General features: G+C 36.6%; 1 protein-coding gene across 1 annotated transcript in view; it reads right to left on the reverse strand.

The window, feature by feature from the left end:
* The window catches only part of LOC137661472 (dynein axonemal heavy chain 5-like), a 186717-nt gene that overhangs the window by 42602 nt on the left and 122183 nt on the right, over nucleotides 1–21932 (reverse strand). The window contains exons 60-68 of the mRNA XM_068397024.1: nucleotides 20850–21068; nucleotides 18148–18324; nucleotides 14602–14796; nucleotides 11492–11647; nucleotides 11041–11223; nucleotides 7610–7780; nucleotides 6806–7184; nucleotides 5406–5677; nucleotides 3432–3596 (exon numbers count right to left, since the gene is read on the reverse strand). Coding sequence (XP_068253125.1) covers nucleotides 3432–3596; nucleotides 5406–5677; nucleotides 6806–7184; nucleotides 7610–7780; nucleotides 11041–11223; nucleotides 11492–11647; nucleotides 14602–14796; nucleotides 18148–18324; nucleotides 20850–21068 — 1917 coding nt within the window. The remainder of the gene's footprint in view (nucleotides 1–3431; nucleotides 3597–5405; nucleotides 5678–6805; nucleotides 7185–7609; nucleotides 7781–11040; nucleotides 11224–11491; nucleotides 11648–14601; nucleotides 14797–18147; nucleotides 18325–20849; nucleotides 21069–21932) is intronic.

Raw genomic sequence — 21932 nt, forward strand, 5'->3', positions numbered from 1 at the left:
TGCTACTGGGACACTCCTACTGTGAAACAAAAAAGAAGGAAGTCACCCAGTCCTAAATAGCGTCGATGAGGCTGCCCTACTTTTGCAGGAGAAAAAGGTTAAGCATATGGACACAAGCTGTACTGGGTCATTTGGCCTTAGGGTCAGAGAACAGGCCCTGACCTGATTTTACTGAACAGTATCAATACAGCTGCTGTATATGATCCTCCACATTCTGGCAAAAGATTTAAGGAGAAGAAAATGCCAAAGACAAGAAAGCAGTTAAATCCTGCTCTCAGGTCAGTAAAACCTGAAATTGCAGCTAAAAGAAGCAAAGCTAAATAGCCTGTGAAGTTGGTTATGTACTGGAGGAGCAAAAACTTTACCTTTTCTAAGATGTATCTGAGTACAGCTAGCATTCCCATAAGACAAAGACTATGACTAGCCCTGCAGAGTGCATAAATATTCAGCTGGTACATTATTCCCTAACAAAGCATCTGCTCATAATTTGCTCTTCTCAGCAATGTTACGTCTCAAATGTACAATTGTTAAAGGTTATAGAAACATCAAGACAAGACAAAAATATTTTTCACTATGGATTGTTCTCATTTTACTCCTTCTGAAATAACCCTATCAAAATGTCTGTGTACAGAATGTTTCTCGCAATAGTGAGTGATACCAATATATCTGGGTCATCTTAATACATGGCTATCCAGATGAAATACTATCATTTTAGTCGCTACAGTGGCCCTGACAGTTCTGTTGAAAGTTCTGCGCATCATTCCCTGAAAGAAGAAACTATCTCTATAATAATAAAAATATCTGTTTTTAATGAAGTCAGTGCTAGGCATAATGAACTTTATTTTAATTCAGAATGCTATATTCTCAGCCCATCTTCCAGTGAAAATAAAGGGGGCAGAAATCCAACTAGTTTTAAGATAGAGCTTTCTTGGTTTATAAACAAGTTTATATAGCTCAGTAGTCACAGATACTGTTTCCATTTCTTTGAGTAGAAGGCCATCTGTACAACTAAATTTTAGAGTGAAAAACAAATTCTGGTCACAAATTTGAACATTTCCAGCTGCAGATAATTGATTTATATTGTTAATATCATACTTAGAGGTACCATCAGTACTGACAATCCATTTTAAGACTACAGATCATGCCTGTAAAAGGGAAATCACTGAAAAATAGGACCAGTGTGTCTTTTGGAAGTTTTCTATCATTAAGAGTTTAAAAAAAGAACAATAAATAGGATACTTTAGTGGTACAGAATCACATATATACCAAGATCAGATCGTTGGTGCATCTAGCCTATGTTAAGTCAAAGATTTATTCTGGAAAAAAAGCAGAGAAAGACCAGAAAAAGACAGGACCTAAGTACAATTTGTTGACAAACTACCAAATAAACACAAAGCCCTCTTGCAAATGTTTCTGAAAACTGTAAATGATTTCTAGATACATTTTTCAAAAGCTAGAGAACTACTGAAGTGCTCCTCCAGTCCCACAACATTAATATACATTTTTACTTAAAAAAAAGATTTGTGTTTGTAATTTGATTTGCAGAATCTGGATGGCTTTTGTAAATTTGGAAGGTTTCTATATGCTGTATGGTAAGATCTTTACTTCAAGAGATCAGACAAAACTTTACAGTTATACATTACAGTTAACTTTACATTTACAATTGACATTACAGTTGAACTTCAGGTCATGACAGCCTAGCTGATGTTGCCTTGTTCATAAACCACGTGTGAATAAACTAGGCAATCCCTTTCGCTCTTTTGCAACCTCACTTTCTATTATTCAATAGATGTTTCCTTAAAGCATGAGAACATATTAAAACTGCCCACTGCAATATACGTTCATATAACAATATTAATGACAGCAAAAACTGCTGTCTTTTAACAGTCACAAGTATAGAGCACCTTCTACCTACCAGCACTTCCCCACACAGGCTAAGGTCATGCTTAAGGTTTGACAGAATGGGAGAGCATTTTGTTCCACTCCTTGCAAGAGTGACTCTAAGTGACCAACTGACTTCAAGTAACTCTATTAGGAGGTTAGTGTCCCTCATCCACTTACATGGTCAATGGGATAGAAATACTCAACTCCCCGATACAAGTCAGAGTTAAGTTTCAATTGTGTGCTCCGAATTGCTTTCGAAGAAGCCACTCTTTATTGATTACAGAAACTAACTCCTACTGGAGACAGCATAAGTACCTATCTAGGAGTCCATTTCACAGGATACACACGTTGAAGAGCTGAACAGGTGAATGAAAACATCATCACAAAGCTGACACTCCATTTGTATTCGTACTACAGGCCATGAAAACAGGAATCCAATCACAACCACCTAATGTGTTTACTTGGACTTGAAAAGGGACTAAAAAAAATTGCCCATTTCTAGTCTTTAAATATTCTTGCAGTTAATATCAAAACTTCTACAAAGTCAAAATTTCTCTTGTATCTTAGAAAAAGGTGACAAAATATTTTGTGAATGGGAATAAAATTTTCTTCTAATGCATTGCTTTCAATAAACCTAAAAATCCTGCTCACCCAGCTGCTGTCCTTCTCCCTCCCTGTGTCTGTATATTGGCTGGCTAACTGGCTGCAGGGTTTTTGGGGACAAGGATCACATTGACAACTTCAGATTTAAGATTCCTAAGTTTAAACACTTAAGTGGGAGTTAGGTCCTAAATTTAAGCACTTTTTATCACAGTCAGACAAATAAAATAAGAAAGTCCTGATTTTCAAAGAGAACAAGCATCTAAACTTTCTAATTAATAAGCTAAAGGGATTTGTGGGTGCTCCCCACTTTCGCAAGTAAGTCTTTTTTAGTGCATACCAAAATCCTGCACCTCTAAATGAAGATGCATTCTTACAGGGAGGAAAATTTATGGAGATCTACTGTGAAAAACTTATTGGGAAAATGATACTTGCATCTACATTGCAAATCATAGAACATAAAGCGGAGTGCCATAAAGCGATGCTGTGCTGTAAGAAATGTTGAGCATCTCCATCACATGAACTGATTGAATGGTAGGGTCTCCAAATTAACTTCTCTTGTCACCATATTTATGAATTTTTTCTGTATCTTCCTGTAATTGTCATTACTGTCAGTTCCTACAGTGAATGCGACACAGTGTAAACCACAAGTACCCCTTTGTTCTTATAGCTAAGTACTTTCACTAAGTAACGGACTATCATAGTCTGCTGGATAAAGACAGAGGGCTCATTGGAATCAAACAACAGGAAGAAGCAAGAATGTAACATTTCCATTTCCTCAGTAAATGCATTCTGGCTACTGGTCCAAAATTAACTTCCAGGAAACACTGATATGAATATAAAGATCATCATTCGAACTTCTCTAACATGTGGAAATACCATTTCTAGTTCAAAGGATAGCTTTAAATGTCTTTATCAGCTCTAGCAAACTCAGTTTAGGAGGATACCTTTGATTTTGCAAGACGTTCTATATTTTCAGTGGGGTCAGACCCCATTGATAAAAAGCACGTCAAAGGTCTTCGACAGTCACTTTCTGTCCACATTGCTTCCATTTCAAGAATAAATCCTTCCGCATATTTCCCTCCAAGAGATTCTGCAATGTAGTGTCGAGCCTAAAAAAAAAAGAAGTTACCAGAAATATATACCTTTTATTTTTTTATTTAGCATTAATCACTGATGTGGAATTTACCAATACCTACACTGGAAGGCAATGACTTTCTAAACTTTCATTTTCAACTTTGGTGTAACAAAAGTTACAGTCCACAGGAGGCAACTATTGAAATTCTCAGATAACAAACTTCAAACAAAGAAAAGAAAGAATTCTGCTCACACAACAGCCATCCTGTGAACATTGTTGCTAGAGGAGGCTAAATGTTTTTTTAAAAAGAACTAAAGAAATCCATGCAGAATAGATATACTGTAGGCTCCGAGGACAGCCCAGATATTGCCCCTAAATTACTGACTGCTAAAGCTTGGTGGAGAGCCAAACAAAAGAGTTTCTCTATTATCAGCCCCATTCTCAGCTCCTCTAAGCATGTATTGTTGACACTGTCTCTACAGTATAGCAGATTAGACAGATCTTTCATCTGACCCAGTTACAAACTTCCATATATTTGTTGGAACTTCAAACAAATTCTCCTGTCCAGTGGTTATCCAATTCAAGTCTCTTACACAGAATATCTATTTCTACAAAACATAAACACAGCTCAGACTTTATCCTTAAAGGTCAAAGCTTCCCTATGCCTCTATTGTCCTCTTTTCACAGACATTTTCTAAAAGGACTTCTAAAGCTATCCTGGTTTATAAAACCCATTTTTGACTGACATGAGTTTCCAACTGTGTAAACTACAAGCACAGATTCTGAGGCATGTATTATGGAGAATAACCCAGGAACAAGGTGGACTGAGGAAGATGCCCATTCCAGAAAAAAATAACTCAATCATCCACTATTAAGTGTAACTTCTGCCCTAGCAGAGAGGTAAAATTTTGTAACACTTGGGGAGAGACAGTAGGGAAAGAAGAGATAAAGAAGATAACAATAAGGATCCCCTCTTTCCTCAAAAATTAAAATAATTACAGGTTTTGAAACACTGTTCAGAGACAGTCTTTCTCAAAGATTGTTGTGCAAGACAGTAAGAGTGTTGATAAATGAGCAGTAGCAGCTTTATTATTTTGGTCTGTTTAATTTGTGGCAAATGGAGCTTCCATACTTCTCTCTTATTTACCAGCTGAAGAGAAGTAAAGGAAAAAGGATGGAGGGGTCTGTTGAAAAAGAGGTCCATGAAAAATTGGTGTCCCCTAAACACAACACAGATGCTATCACAACATGTAACATGTAAAGTTGAGATATGCAGAAAATCAGAAGTACTACTTTCCAGTGTAGCTAAAGACAAAAAAAGTGAAAAGAGGATATTCAAAGGCTCATACATCTCTTTTAGACCTACATAGAGAAGAAAAATCCAAATATCACAGGCTGTGGAGAAACTGCTAGTCTATTGCAGTTTCTTTTACGATATCTGCCATGAGACAGTCTTAATTATTACTTCCTCAGCGTGGAGAACAAGTAAACAGTTTATCTGTTATTTTAGTGCACCTGTCATCAAAGTGTATCTTCTGATTCACTGGACGAATGCAACTGCTTTACAAATTTCATGACTCCACATTAGAAGCACCACACAAAAAAAATGGTATTCTTACAGTTCCAACACAATTTATTTCATGTTTTGCAATGCCCTTTGTAACTCATTGCAATTAAATAAATTAATAATAATTAATATTATTATTTCAATATCTAATTTTCAAAATGGCTCACTCTGCAACAAATATTATGATAAAAACAAATTCAGAGAACATAAGTTTGGAACTAGCAGTTCTACAGGAGATGCCACATGGAATAACCATTGTATGAAAGCATATCTTACTTGAGCAACGGTATGATCAGGGCACCAGCTACGGACAAGGAGCAGTTTATGGAATTGATCCAGTAAGCTGTCGTACCCATCAGGAATAACAGCTTTTTCAGGTGCTTCTTCATCAAACCAAGCTTTCCAAGACTTCTCATTCCTAACAACTTGCACCAGAAGTTGAGTAAAAGGGTACAAGGTAGATAACTGCACAAGATTGAGCCATGTCATGTCAAGGATCCACTTTTTTGGTTTTGGTTCCACAGATTTCAGATCCAAACTGGCACCTCCTGCAAAATGAAAAGCATTATAGAGGAGAACAACTACTGTTAAACATAAAAATGACAAGTAATAAAAAATATTTATTTCTATAATTTAGGGAGCAAAAATCTTTGTAAACCAGGACATGGAGACCTAGAAATTGCATGGAAGAGTCATTTAACAAAGACCTGTTGGGGAAGTGGTCTCAGTGCTTCCCAAAGCTGATATCCCAGTAATTTTTGTGCTGCTTTTTCTCCATCTGTAGAGCTGGAACAAAATTTGCCTGCCTAAAAGGATACTGAAACCCAAGTCCTCAGACCAGATATAGAAAGGACCTATGGTTAGTCCAATCTCCCTTCATCTAGACTACAGAATAAGAAAGTACATGGTGCATTAATTTCCAGGACTGTGCAACTTCAACAGCCTCTTTGCTCAACTCCAGCATCATGCTCATTTGCACCTCCAACACCATGCCCATTTGCACCTCCAACACAGCTGAGTCACAGCTGGACACTAAACCAGTGTTTGCAAAGCAAACTCAGATATTTGGATGTACTTATCTTATCTTGGTACCTGATGGTACTTAACATATCTTGGAGGCAGTGGGGTCCATCACCACCAAATTTTATAAACTTTACTAAAATTTTTCTTTCTCATTGTGTCTGAGTAGTGGCATGCAGTGGTGGCATAATGCAATGCAATATAACAATGTTTTACAGCATGTAACAGATTTCTACTTTTTTTATACTGACACTTAAAACATAATACAAAATCCTCATGCATTCACATGCCTGCTCACCAGCCATCAAAAGAGATTTTGCTGACTGTCTCCAAGCTCACAGACATAGGCATGTTGCAACTCAAAAAAGAGGCACACAGGAGAAAACCATAGGGTCTCTTACAAAGTAATGGACATTTTTTTTCTGTTTCACAATGTAAAACAGTTAAATATCCTCATCTGAGCATTATTTTGATAATAAATAATCTATATTGCTCTTGTTTGGGAAAATTTGTCTCTTAATTCCTTCTTGGGTTATATATGCTTTCATTCACCAGTAAAAACATTACATACAACATATTGTTAGTGCAAGCACTGCAAAATCTGAATTTGGCAGTTCACAGACATATGTAAACAGGAACATTTTTAGAGAAATTACCTTTGATCAGTGTCTCAAACTCAGTGTGTGAAATCTTCTTGGCCTGCAAGTCAATCTTCAGTGCCAGAAGCAATGTAAACAGGAATCTGTGATTTTCATACAGTCCTCGAACTGTGTACTTGAAGACTTCATAGGTGAGATGCTCGATTACATATACTACCCTTTTTGCTGTGATCTGAGATTTCTGAGATCTTTCCACTGACAGGTCAAAAATGCCGAGGAACTGTCGTAAGGATGTTTGGTACATAACATTAACCAAGCTCATTTCCACAATTAGGAAATAAAGGATGCTACCACGACCAGCAACAGGCCGATACTCTTCACGTGCAGTATTGATTTTCACCTCTGTCTCTGCTGCTATGCTTAATTTTTCACTGACCTTAAAATTAATGGAAAAGACCATGAAGATTAAGTCGTGTCACTTGTGATTTATACTGCATAAGCAAAAAGAAAAATTGTCATTAAGATGACAATGGTATTTTTAGTCAAGCTTTGCTTCCCTCTGTCGGTATTTCAACACAGACATTGTGCCTTCACGTGTTCAAACACCAAGCACAACGGGATTTGATTCAAACTTACACCTGCAAAGTATGCCTGGAATATAAAGCAGTATCCAGGTAATTGTTTAATTTTGCAACATTTTATGAAGAAAAAATTGTAGTGTTTCTACTATTTATTTGTAAAGAAGTCAGATATTACATAGTGGCTCTGAATGGAAAAAAACAAAACAAGAAAAAAAATCTGCCTACAAATAATCTTTAAATTACAATTACAAAATGTATCTGCAATGTATTCAAAATTCACCTCTTCTGCTGTTGTTTTAGTGATTCTTAGGACTTCTATCAGAGACTCATCTTCAACCAAAGAGCCCTCTGTACTGGTTAGACGGAAGAGCAGATTATCTTCAAGCTCCTGCATTTTCCTCTTGTTAGATGTCACTTCTTCCATCAGTTTGACTCTTTCTGCCTCCAGTTCCTGTATTAATAAATTTTCCTTAGAATATTTAAGATAAATTCAAAGAAATATTCCTTATAAAGACACAGAAAACATGTGATTTCATGCATGACAGATTGGAGGCTTTGCTGCTTTTTCTATAAAATACAGAAATATTATTTACTAAAGTAATTTATATGTATACTGCATTTATTTGATTAATACAGCATACTGAGGAGTGAAAACACATCAGAATTACCAGGAAAAGCTTCCTCATAGTAAGATGCACAAAGCACTAAAGCTAGTTTCCAACAGGAAGTGATAAAAGCCACATTACATTAAGTACTTAAAATTAAATCAGACAAAGGACTGAAAGATGCATTGTACGGAAGGATTTTACATTGTTAGGGAAGTTGACTGGATGACCTTTTCCATTTCTATTTCTACGATCCTGTGACTTTGCGAGACACACTCCTCTACTGCTTATAAAATAGGAAAAGTTACAATTATTATCTATGTCACATGGAATTTTTATGCTATTTCTACAAGGTGGACAATGGTAAGGGAACAATGACAGACAAGTCAACACCATGCCAAGTGAAATGAGGCATTTATACTGCACAGTCCAAGTCCAACACAGCTCAGGGATACCCTTGCTGGCTGCCTTTATTTAATCAATCAAGTCAATCTTCCTGTAAGAAAAGGGTAGTTAATAATACCAGTCTACCTAAACCTATGGTTTCAGTTTATTTTCATTCTTGTCAACATGCCAAGTTAGAGAAAAAGGAGATGTACAGAGTTATGCACTACAGGAGAGGCTCTCCTGTATTTCAAAAAGTGACAAATTTCTTTACTCTCACAAACTTCTTATTTGGAAACCTGTTTGCAATATATTCTAGAGCTATAGAATGTGGCTTTGGGGAAGCTACAAATAACTGCATCCCAAAAGAGGAGAATGACTTAAGCATCAGTCATTCAGCTTCAAATTTTCTGCATTTTCTCCTCTTTCTTTACCATTAACGTATAAAAGATTAGAATTACACAAAAGGAGTAGTTCTACAGAACACTCTAACATGCATTTAAGTACATGCTTAAATTCTACTTAAGGACATACTTAGTTTAAGAACAGGCACCTCACCCATTCTATTTGCAAGCCTGTAAAGAGTATCCTTCAGAAAATTAGCAAATATACCAGATGCCAGGCTTTTGTTCGCAAGAGGATTTCATGACCACATTCATAACATAAAAAATAGCTGTTGTAAACACAAACAGTGGCAGCAAATTCATTATCAAAGTACACAAAGATGCTGATAATTTTTTTTCATATAGTTACAGGAGCAACCTTTAAAGCTGAGAAGAATAAACATTTCTTTGATCATGTATGTCATTGATCACTATAGCAATCTTTAAGAATGTCTTGCTTCCTTTAATCTATTACTTTAGCTCAGTGATCATAAACTTGCCTTCTTGTTTGTAATGGAAAACTTGTTCTTCAGATTCTCTGTTCATGCTCTGTCTTTTCTTTGAACTAAATTTATCAGAGCTCCATTAGCTCTGGTTATCTACACCAGGACATTTATCTCTTATTGAGACAGAACAACTATGATTTCTTCGTATCTGCTAAAGGGAAGAAGTTTAATCAATGTTGATCACCTTCAACCATGTCCCTGTGCAGCAAGTAGTGCTGATACTAATCAGATACCCTTGCAGCTCTCTTCAGCTGATACACAGCACGGGATGAATATTTTTCAGTGACTATATTTTTGCCCCAAAATGGAGTCTAGGTGTTGCTACATATATTCAATATGAATTCTCTAACTGTTTTGTCCAGGAAAAAAAAACACAGAGCGAGGTTATCTATGCATGGGGAGATGAGTTTTATACATAGTGCATGAGAAACCAATTTCACTTCCATCTTTATTTAAACCTCTGTCTCCCATCAGAGGTAAGTTACTCAGTCAGGATAGACCCAGCCACTCCTGCTGATGCTGTTCAATTTTGCTTACATAAACATACATCTACTGGAGTAAAGATTAAAAGTTTTGCATCCCTAACATTTATCCCATACTGCTTAGGATTGGACAGGATTCCTCAGTACCTGCTGTTGTAGCTTTTCATTTTTCATGAAACAATTCACAGGAAGTTTGGGCATAACAATAACTTTCTAGCTTCTGCTTGTGACTGTCAGACTGAAGGAAGGGCACTTTGATTCCAGTCATTACTTCAGCAAATGCTCGTTTGAGCAAAGTGGAAAGGTGTTGGCTGGAGAAAGTGATAGCACCACTAATGCACACTGGTTAGAACATGCTTTGGGAAGTTGAAGAAGGAGAAATTAATTCCCTTAGGTGAGGAACGTCTCTCACATGAGCAAGCCTATCTGAGTTACTGAAAGCAGCAACTCTGCTATTCCAAACCTTAATTTTTGTTACTTTTCCAACAAAAACACAATTATGAAATTTTCCATTTGAAATAAATAAGTCATTCAATTTGATGTGCAATACAACCACTGTGCTTTCACTTTAACGAGAAAGGAAGAAAATATTTCATTTTAGTGTAACTGGACCATAACATTCATGTATTTATTGGTATGACTGCCACGGTAAAAAAAACACCTTTGTCCCCAGTGCCTGTGATGAATTGACTCCTAGGTTTTGGATAACCAGGCTGTTAAATTAGATAACACAAAAAGAAATAGGAACGATCTAGGAATTAAATTATTGTGGATGCTGTTTCAGATTTGAAAATATTAAATAAAACTCCTGAAAAACACCAGAGAGAGGATTTTCTTCCTTATATTTGCTTCCACATAATCAATGGAAATTTTAGTAAGAGCAGAGTTAAGTCAGTGTTCAGGGCTCCTTAAAAATCTCATATCTCCTTGCACACTAGAGCCTGGCTCACAAAAGTAGTTCGAGTTCATAAGCATTTTTTCATGTAATTGAAATTAAGTTTAAAAAGGAATTCAGAAATAAAAGAGGTTTCTGACTGAACAAGGAGCTTTTGCTATATATGAAGGAATAAAGATGATGTATGTATGTCATGTATATGCCTGTGATGTATTTTTAATGAATAATTTTCTTTCTTCTCTTTCCAAGGCCAGATCTTAAAATAAATGTTGAGGTCCCTCCATTCAATTAAAAACCAGCTCGACATTGTCTTTCAGCAAATGCACAAACCCCTAAACTTTCATTCACATTTTTGTTCTTGCATTTGATTTCAACTAAGATATTGAATATATTTACTCATGGTGCAGATATTGAGCAAGCCTTCCCTCTATACAAATATTGCAAGCTACTAGATACCTGTTTTTCTGTGAGGATGACACGGCCAAGCAGCTGATCTTCCAGCCCTTTCATAGTAACAGTAAAATCAATCACAGTTGTCCTTGCACTAATTTCTGGAGTATAGACAGGATTAGCCAATTTTGTTGTCATATAAAGGGTAAACCCCTTCATCAGATCTACCTCCTTGTCACCTACTTTCACCTGAAAATAAAACATATTACTTAATTTTCAAAAGCTGAATTCAGAAAAACAGTTTTTTTACCCAGTGAAAAATAGATTAACTCTTTTTTTAAAATTTCATTTACACTTTTTAAACTTTCTGCTTAAGGGGTAAAAAAATCCAACCACATGAGTTCACTACTCATCTTTCTAAGTGTTGCAAAGGTGTGAATCTCGGCAGTATCCAGACTACCAGATACCCAGCCTCTGTCCTATTGTTTTTTCATTTCATGTTTACAATTCATCTTACTTTGAGTGCTGAACCAGATTTTATGAAATTTTTTTCCAATATGTTATCTAGAGCGGGATCAAGTTCCTCTCCAACATCTTCAATTAACAAAGGTCGGCCAAGGGACAAGCAGTCTTCTATATGACTTCTGAAGAACTTGTGGTTCATAGATGTAACCTAGGAAGATTGGTTCACAATATAGCATGCATTTGCAAACACACAGAAAACAGTACAAAATCTATTGCAACTTTCAAAAATCATACTCATCCTGGGATATCTACACAAATTATTACATTTTAGAGACCAAAACTCGCCTCTGCTGAAATGAATGGAAGTTTTGCTTTAAGCTTAACAGACTAGATCACACTTCTTTATTGTTATCTATTTATTTACTTATCTACATATCTATGTAATGACTGTAGTATCTTAATACCTTTTAAATATTAATGGATTTATGCTCAGAACACTAATGTGAAGTAGGGAAATATTTATAGGGTTCAGACGGGGAACCAGTGTTACATAGGAAGCCTCTCACATCAGATGTTGAACTTCCAATTCAGTTCCCATTTCACAATATAAAGTCTTAAAACCTCTAAAAATTACATAGATCTCTTTTCATTTATTTAAATTTAATAAACTTAACATAAGCCTTTGAGATTATAATTGAACAGCCTTTCCAGGCACCTGTTAAGACATGGGTTTGGGGTGGTTTTTTTACCAGAAAAAAACGTAGGATAGACATGTTTTTAAAATAAATCCTTGTCTTGCAGGCAGTGCTCTTTGAAAAAGGTATAATTAAAATACCTAGAGACACATTACACAGTCTTAAAACAGTATATTATTTTAAAATTAATACTATGTTCCACCACTCTGCACTTTTAGCTTTGTTATAATGTAAGCATATGTGTATCCATGAAAACAGCATGTTGCCTACATTTTTAATCCACGTGAAACTGAGGGATGAACTTAGTGTCTTAGCGACCAACAATATAACCCTAACAAGACCATAGCAAATTACAATAACCCAGATGTAAAGGCATAATCTAAACACTTGGGTATTGAGAGTCTTGACATAACTCAGTTCCTGGACTTTACAGGGGGAGAACTCAGATTCTTCTAACACAGCTGACAACTGAGCCAGAATGTCTAAAAGGTCATAACTGACTGAATTCCCACCAGGAAAGTTTTCTCTGCATTTAGAGGCTGCATCTCAGTGTATTCAAAGCCGTGTAAGTTTTGAGAGTACTCAGCAGCTCAGTAGTTAAGCCTCATCAGGAGTCACAAATTTCATAGGCTGGATATTCACACATACTGACCACAAGAAAAGACTAGTAGACATTTTTCTCTGGCTCATCAGTCAAATGTCATCATCACTTAGAGTGCACGAATAGTGGGGAAAGAGGAAACAGTATTTTAATCTACATCTCCCAGTCCCGGCTTTGGTGAGTATGTGATATAAGACCCTTAACGCAATTACTGGACCAGGGAATGGAACCTCTGTGTTCTCAGTCCACTTCCACAGGCTTCACGCCGGCACATGGCAAGAGCAGCCACCTGGAGGGCAGGCAATACAGACTCAGTGCCAATTAAGGGAGGGAACTGAAGCTGCAGCTTGGAGGACACTTTAAAATTATTGGGGAAAAGGCTACAGCACGGCAGAAAGAGTCAGTGTAGATCTGTAACTGAACGAGATTCAATGTTGCCACTCCTGAGCTCAGCTTGGCAGCTCTCTGAAAGCCTGAGTAGGAGATGAAAGTCTCAAAGAGGGAATATGAGATACATCCTTCTCTCTATTGTCTCCTGTTGGTTATTCACACTAGCTTTTCTTGATCCAATTTTTGGGGGCCAAAGCAAGGTCTGATGTAATTTAGAGAAAGTCATGTTATCTACTGCAAGACAGTAGATTTCACACAGTCATGAAATATCTAAATTCTTCTGTGAATACAACTCTCATGTTTTAGGAGAGCTTTTAATCATATTTTCAATAAAGGCATTCATTTTTCCAAGATCTTTGAATGTCGTACATTATTTTTCTGTCTCTTCTCAGTCAATATTTCCTGTTTCTAGCTGTGTTTCTACACCATTTTTTGAGCACGTTCAACTTACCAGAAACTGAATTTGGTGTGGGATTGAATGTTGGGCCTTTCTTAACAGTGCTAGGAAATATAGATCCAGGTCAAGCTCCAGAAGGTCAAGGATTTTGCTAGTGACATCACCATGATGTCATCAGTTCTCTGGATGCCACCATCCTTACCTTCATTCTCAGTTTATATTTTTTATCCATCACTCTCATTTTGAGTGAAGATATTATACCATGGTATTCACGTGGTAATCTACAGTTGTAGGATAGACTTGATTTATTAACAACCAACTCTTTAGTATCATGCTTAATCTGGCCTGAAAATATATCATGTGTTTAGATCTTTATCATAACCCATCTTATCCTTATTGCTGTAACAAAGCGTGGAGGGTAGTCTGAATAGAAGGGAAAAAATAGAAAGTTTTGAATTAAATAGAAAACCCAGAGCCCAAACAGGATGCATTGCTAGACAGAAAGTGAGAAGTGTGCATAAATTAAGCAATAAATATTTTTATCACATGCATTTAATCATCAAGGTGCGGTGTAAATTTGGTCTTTGTGTTTGATATGCCTCAAAGATCACTAGATTTCCATTCTACCTCAGGCCACCATTCTTTTTTCAATTCCTCCCTTTTTCTTTTCCCTATTTCCCTCTTAAAATGCTTACCCTAAAATGTTATTGCCATGCAGCACCAATTGCCTGATCCTGTCTGGTCTTAATTTTGCAAGTCAGTTACTTCCCTCTATGTTTCTCTTTCTCTATGACAAGTAATTAAAAGAGTCATCATAAAAATACATATGGCATAACATATAATTCCAATTTGCTCTTGAAACTGTCTTTCTGGGAGATGACAAAGCAGTACAAGCTATTCACCCTGATACAGATAGGTCACAGATTTTGTATCAGTCTTGTTTTCATTTCTGCCTAACTGTACAATAAACATCAGATTTAAATTACACAGCCAAAGTATGATGACAGAAAAAATAGTTTGCATTGCTAACTATGATGTGAAATCACAAACACATAAAAAATATTAAATGAACTCTTTACCTGGAGTCCATTATTCTTTTCCTTATTTTTAATCCAGATATTTCCTTGACCTTGTGGATCAATCAGCAAAGGATATCTAGATGCTTTTGTGACAATGATGCCATTCTGAATTGAAAGGTCATCGTTCGGAAGACCCTGGAGGTTCCATTCACCCACTGTAGCATTGTCAACAAGCATACCAGTAAGGTTCAGTTCCTAATAGAAAATATGTAATTACAAAATTAGTACCAGTTAGAGGAGTTATACTAAAATGTTTGATGGAAGGTTTTTCTTCTTACTCTGATCTAATGCATGATAGAATGTATTTGGTAGTTAATTGTTTATTGTTTCATTTCTTTAAAGTTCAGTGCCTAAATCATTGAAGTTGGACAATAATGAAAGTGAATTCTGTTGAGGCTTTGATGTCCATCAAAGAGTGTTGGAGAAACTCCGAAGCCAGTTCAATATCTAATGACAAGCTCATTTTGGTATTGGCAAACTCTTTTCTTGCTAGCTCAAGAGGAAGGGTCATCTTGGTCACAAGAGCTTCCTCCTGCTGTAAAGTTGTAAAGTGCCCCTCCAAGTATGTATATGAATACAGGATGGCTTGTGGGAGACTCAGAGAAGAAAGAGGAGATGCACTATGGATCAATAACCATGAACTATCATGGAAAGTTTTTGTTGCTCTTCCTAGCTCATATATTCTCCTAAAGTTTGATTTGCACACATTGACTAATCATCTGCTTTATTTTATTCGCTATGAACAGTGACTGGCCTCTCAAGAATATGTATGTGAAGAAAACAATGCTTAAAATCACAAACCAAATTCTCCAAATTAGAAAAGTAGCTTAACAATGATGTGAGTTTAAAAAGAATAAAATTGCTCCTTACATTTTTCATTCAAGAATTCCTATTTGTAAGCTTTGTCTACAAACATGTTTAAAAAGAAAGCAAAATCACACAATTCAGCATCTGAAGCCTAAAGCAAAATTTCAAATACTGAGACTTGTGATACAGTCATAAGAGTTAGTGATACCAGTGGTTGCAAGACTCAAAAGCTTTCTTACCCCTTTGATTTTTTTACTACTCTGATTATTGAAGAATCTGAATGAAGCAACACAAACCACTCTCAGAAGACAGAGAAGCTTTAAGAATCCGATTTGCATTTGTGAAAAGGACAGTAAAGCATTTAATAGCCAAAATTTTCAGCAATTGGAACCTAAATCCATATTTAGCTCCTTAAGCAGATGAGTAGGATCTAAACAGCTTTGAATTTTTTTTTACTTCAGCAGGAAGTATCAGTCTCTATGCAACTCTGAAACTTAGCTAACTTAAGTACCTAACTACACAGATAGATAGCTAATTTTAAACAGCTCTCTTTAAATTGTTATGCCTAAATGACTCATACACCCACAGCCAGTCAGTCTGTGACAAAGTAAGGCAGATGTCTAGGCTTTTTCTTGAACTGCAAAGCTGCTTTCTTTCCTGTGGTGTGAAGTATCAAGAGAAGCCCATATGCTGCCTTTTGTGAGTACTTAATTCACTGGAAATAATTAGAACTCTCTTCCACACACTATCATTGAAATCATAATCCTGTCTTTAATGGCAACTATCTAAACAGAATGGTAATTAAGGTTTGAAACTCATTAATTATGGCATTCTGTGTCTAACCAGTCCATATAAAAAAAACCTCCACAACACAAAACCAAATGGTAATTATGGTTTGAAACTCATTAATTATGGCAGTCTGTGTCTAACCTTTCCATACAAAAAAAAAAACAATGACAACACAGAAATGATCAAAAAGTATTCCTCAAATTTTGAAGGATGCAGCTGAGTAGTAATGTGATCAGAACATCTTCACAGAGGCAGAATTTTCGTTCTTCCTGTCTTGTTTTCTAAGGACATTATACATCCAAGTTCTTATCCTTAAATGTTAAGAATCTTGACAGATATTCCCCAAGATAAGTAGCTTTTAAGAACATTCTGTACACTGAATTTGAAAAAGAGCCTCCCTGGGATGCATGCATGTAGGATAACTCCCATACCACACTGGTAGAGAATCTTGCCTGAGACTGCACTGCTTCTGGTGCTTTATTAATAAATCTGTTTTGGCCTGACATATTACTTATCATCAGGAGCTTTCAAAGAGCTTTGCTGGGCAAGTCAGAATCATTCATCTTTGTAAGTCATAGCATAAATTGGGCTGGGCTGTGAGGTTCACTCTGTCAGGTCAAGGTTAATCACTGTTAGGAGAAGCATTATGCATCACCTAATGCCAAAAAAAAAAGAAGATTCACAAGGAACTTCTACGAGATGAACAGCATGACAAACCTCTCATGGCAAAGAGGTCTCCCTAGTATAGGTTTTAAGTGTCAAATTCCCCAAGAACCTGAAAAGAAGATGCAAGGAGGTGCAGAGGTGATATTTCCTGTTTCAAAATGTGCAATAGTCTTTTCTATAATTGGGTTTAAGAGTATTTTTGTGTCAATCAAGAGTTAATCAAGCTACACTAAGAATAAAAGTGTGAAGCTTTAAAAAGGAAAAACTATTTAGTTTCATTTTACATCTATTTTCTAGCAAATCTATATTATTAAAATGTTGTACTTAAGTAATCCTAAATGAGAATAATGGAAATTTCTATTCCTAGGCTAGTTTTTTTGTGTTCAAAATTTAATATATTAAGAACAGTAGGTTAAAGAATTTATGATGTAGTATGTCAGAAATAAATACAAAATATATGAAAAAGCTTTCATTCAAATTCACCCTTTATATTCTAGATTCACAGTTCAGAGTGGAAATAGGGTAAACCTTGCTGTGTCCCTGGAAGTTGGTTGGGCATAACTCCCACCCAACCCAGAAGCCACAGATCAATCTCCCCATCTCTGTGCCATCCTGCGAGCCTTCCTTGGGAGCCACTGCTTCAAAGGCTGCCTGGAAAACTATAGGGGCACAGCAATACCAGTTGTGGGGTGGTATCCTCAACCACATATTCAAAAGTTATTCCTTGTAAGGGGACACCTTAAAATGTTGAGGGAGACAGTTACAACTGGTGTTTACTTCAATATACTTATTTTCCACTTTCAGTAAATGCTTGATGTGGCTGATTTGCTTGACTTTATGACTGAAATTATGGATACAACATGGCATTTGCAAAATAAAAACACCAACTAGGGGGGAAAACTGTGACTACCTGATGGAACCCCCTTATGATCAGGTAAACCTATTCTAAGCTGGCAACTTTTATTTTCGTTTCCCATATTATGCAATTTCCTCTCAGGGCAGCTGACCCTAGACAGCATCTCCCCCTCAGATTTGCCAGAGCAATGGCCTATATGCCAATCTTGCAATGCATGACAGTATAAAGAGCATCTTAAAACACATTTTTTTAGAAGCTCAGTTGTCAACTCTTCAGATTTTTTGTTTTTCAGATTTTTGTAAAAATTTGATGCAATGTGACAGCCTGTAAATAATCTTCCAATTATGTACTTTTCTGGAACGGAATGCTCTGAACATTATTTCTCTGCAAGGCAAAGAGTAAGGTCAGGACAGAGCATGAACACTTACATTACTGTATGGAATCTTGCTGTTGTCCATCTCTCTCTTCCACAATTGGAGCAGCAAATTCCTGTACTCCTGATTGAAAGGTCCAGAGTAAGAGAGAAATCCAGTGGCCAGAAGAACATTCCCCACTAAATTAATAATTTGATTTTGAAAGTTTTTGCTGCTTGCTGTCCAACGAAGCTGTATGTAAAATATTGTAAAGAAGTTAGATTAAGCAGGCACAAAACTAACATGAAGATCTAACTTAAGAATTTATCTCTTTCTGGTAAATAATTTTCTTTGAACCAGGATTATATTTGCCTTTAAATAATTATTTTCAGAAGTAGAAGTTTGCTTGGAAGAGATGGCAATCACTTGACCAAGTGGAGAAAAAGCATCTTTGCCTACAAGCTGGCCAAACTGGTAAGAAGTGCTTCAAAGGAGGAACAAAGTGGGAGGGAGAGGATGATCAACAGTGACGCGAGGAAGTGGAGGACTGGGTCAGGAAACAGAGTATGTGGGGTGATATAAACAGTAGGGACCTTGTAATCAGTGAAGGACCACGTGGGCCATGTGGGCATATCCACATAAACAAAGACGAGCCCACCAGACAGAACGATGGGAATAGCTTTCATACTGTTTCTGGGAAATCAGCACAGCTGGCCACCTCTCTCAAGTGCTTGTACACTAATGTGCACAGCATGGAGAACAAACGAGGAATTAGAGGTCTGCATGCAGTTGCAGAGTCATGATCTCATAGGGATCACGGGGACATGGTGGGAAGGCCTCCACAACCGGAGTGCTGCAACAAGTGTACACAGGCTTGTTAGGAAGGACAGGCTGGGAAGGTGAGGAGGGGCATTTTCTTTCATGTGAGAGAGCAGCTGGAATGCATGGAGCTTTGCATCTGAGACTCTGGGATGGACAACGGGCCAACTGAGAGCTTATTGGTTAGGATTAGAGGGCTGACCAACATGGGTGATGTGTGTGTCTGTTACAGACAACGTGATCAGGAAGAAGTAGATGAGGTCTTTTTCAGACAATGGGAAGAAACCTTGCATTCACAGGCCCTGGTCTACATGGGGGACTTAAACCACTCTGATATCTTCTGGAGGGACAACATAGCAAGACACAAGCAATCCAGGAGGTTTGAAGGAGTGCACTGACAAAAAATTCTTAGCACAGGTAACTGAGGATCTAATGAGGGAAGGCAGTTTGCTGAACCTCAGACTTGCAAACAAGAAATAACTGGTCAGGGATGTAAAGGCCAGGGGCAGCCTTGACTGAGAGAATTGAGATTGTTTAGCCTTGAGAACAGACAGCTCAGGGGGAATTTTATCAATGTGTAGAAATACCTGATAGGAGAGTGTAAAGATGATGGTGCTGGACTCTTCAGTAGTACCCAGTGAAAGAACAAGGGGCAATGAGCACAAAGTGATATACAAGAAATTCCAGTTAAACACACACAAAAAAAACATTTTTGCAGTGAGAGTGGTCAAGGACTGGAATAGGTTGCCAAGACAGGTTGTGGAGTCTCCATCATTGGAGATATTCAAAACCCAACTGGTCAATGTCCTGAGCAACCTGTTCTATTTGACCCTGCTTTGAACGAGGGGGTTTGGGTTAGATGATCTACAGAGGTCCCTTCCAATCTCAATTATTCCATGATTCTGTGATTTTCTGAACATTATTTTTGAGTTTTACTTATTCCTTTCTCTCCAGATTTCTGTTCCCTTCCAATCACTCTGCATGCAATCTTGGTCAGGACCTACATGTTTTAAATTTAGAAAATACACATTTAACCCAGTGCCAGTTTTGCCCAAGGCTCCAAGTGCCATACATAGTCTTTTAATTTTTTTTGACTGAATTTTCAAAAGTAGAATGGAATAATAGCTTTTACAAGACCTCATAGCACAAGGCTTCAGAAAAGCCACAATAAGGCACTGTAACTCCCTATTTTGGTGTTGCTCTTAAATTTAGAAATTCTGTGAAAAATATGATAGAGCATCTAACATTTTTGACTGATGTATTTTGAAGTACAGCTATGCAAACAAATGCTGAAGTCCTGGCCCCACAGGATGCAAGGGTTGAAGTCAAAGCTTTCATAAATTTTGACTCTGTGTGAAATCAACCAAGGAATTATCAAAGTAAATAATCAGATGAGAAAAAGAGTATCATGCTTCCTCTGAAAACCTTCAGGCTGAAGCCAGAAAAAACTGCATAGGAAAGGCAATTTTCAAGCTCAGTACAGAGGATAATGATTACCCATAATTCTGTAAAAGGCTCCAGTAGAAATCTGAACTTCAAATATAATTCAGGAAATTAGTCAAGCTTCAAATTCCTATTCTTGTATACTTGGTGAGGAAAAAAAAGAGTAATCCTTCTTATAAATACTTTAGGGTAATTATTTAGGTTAAGCCTAATTCCTCTTCTTACTAAATCTAAAAGGAATTTGGCTCCTTGGCTTTAAATCTGAACTTTATCCCAATACGAGCCATACGATGTGACATAAATCTTCATACAGAAGAATTATGTTAACAAAAGAAATTGTTTTACTTTGTTAGATACATTACATTCAAGCAAAAACCATACGTATAATTAAAATAAAGTGCCATATGACATCGAGATGTCACCATGCCTTGAATTTCTTGAGCACTACTAATGATCATTATGGAGTATTCTCAAAACTGAGCTTGTGCTGGAAACCTACTCATATGTGCTAGTACCTTTTCTCCACCTAATCCTTCAATCAGAGCTGTGGCATTGTTCATCTTCCTTCTGCATGCTTCAGCATCATCAAGCAAGGCCTGCTTCTCTTTCATAGCAGTATCATACATGGCTTGTACTTGATCCAGTTCCATTTGCTTCTCATCCAGCTGAATTTGTGCATTATCCAGTTCCGTTTGGGCAGCTTCAAGTCTTCCCTCTTGCAAGGCTAAATTTGCCTACAAACATTTAAAAGTAAAGAGTTGTTAATACCTATTATTTGTCAAGAGCAAATGACATACATTTAATGGCGCATATAGTACTCTATTGGGTACTTTTTAAAATAATACATGTTTAAGATGACAGCAGTTTTTTTCCTTTTTTACTTTTCAACCTAAAACTGGAACACAAGCATAACATTATTCAATGCAATCTTAAAATGTTTTAATATTTTCAGAATGACCTGTTGATCACACGATGTTTTGAAATCACAATACACTTGAAATAGCTGTATACTAGATTTATGAGGCAACCCATACAATGTTTTCTGTAATATATTCTCAGTGCAAATGAAAATTAAGATCGTCGTCCTGGATTATAAAATAATAACAAAGATAACAGAAACTACTCTTCTCTTTTCCCATCAATTACTTCAACAATAAAAATATAACAAGCACATTTTTTGCTCCTCTGGAAACTAGAACTCTAGAGGCTTTTCTCACATCTCTATATAAATTTGAATGATCAGTTGCCTGTCATTTAAATGTGGCCTCTTAACTTGTGTACTCCTAACACGGGAAAAAAAAAAGTATTCTGTGAATTCAGAATGTGTTTCCAAATATATGTTTGCAAAGGATTAGTGACTGAGAGTTCTTATGAAATTCACACTTACAGATAAAGGTTGCTTCCATTTACTCTGCATGTTTAAACAACCTGTTTAAATACCATGTATATTATTTTTATTTTTTCCTGCTATAAGAGTTATGAAGACGGAAATCAAGAATCTGTAAAAACTGTTTTATTAAAAATATGAAACTTGACACTCACATTACATGACATCAAATCAGAAGAGAAACAGTACAAGGAATCTCTGGGATGACTCC

Source organism: Nyctibius grandis, chromosome 3 (assembly GCF_013368605.1).
Source record: "Nyctibius grandis isolate bNycGra1 chromosome 3, bNycGra1.pri, whole genome shotgun sequence".
NCBI lineage: Eukaryota > Metazoa > Chordata > Aves > Nyctibiiformes > Nyctibiidae > Nyctibius > Nyctibius grandis.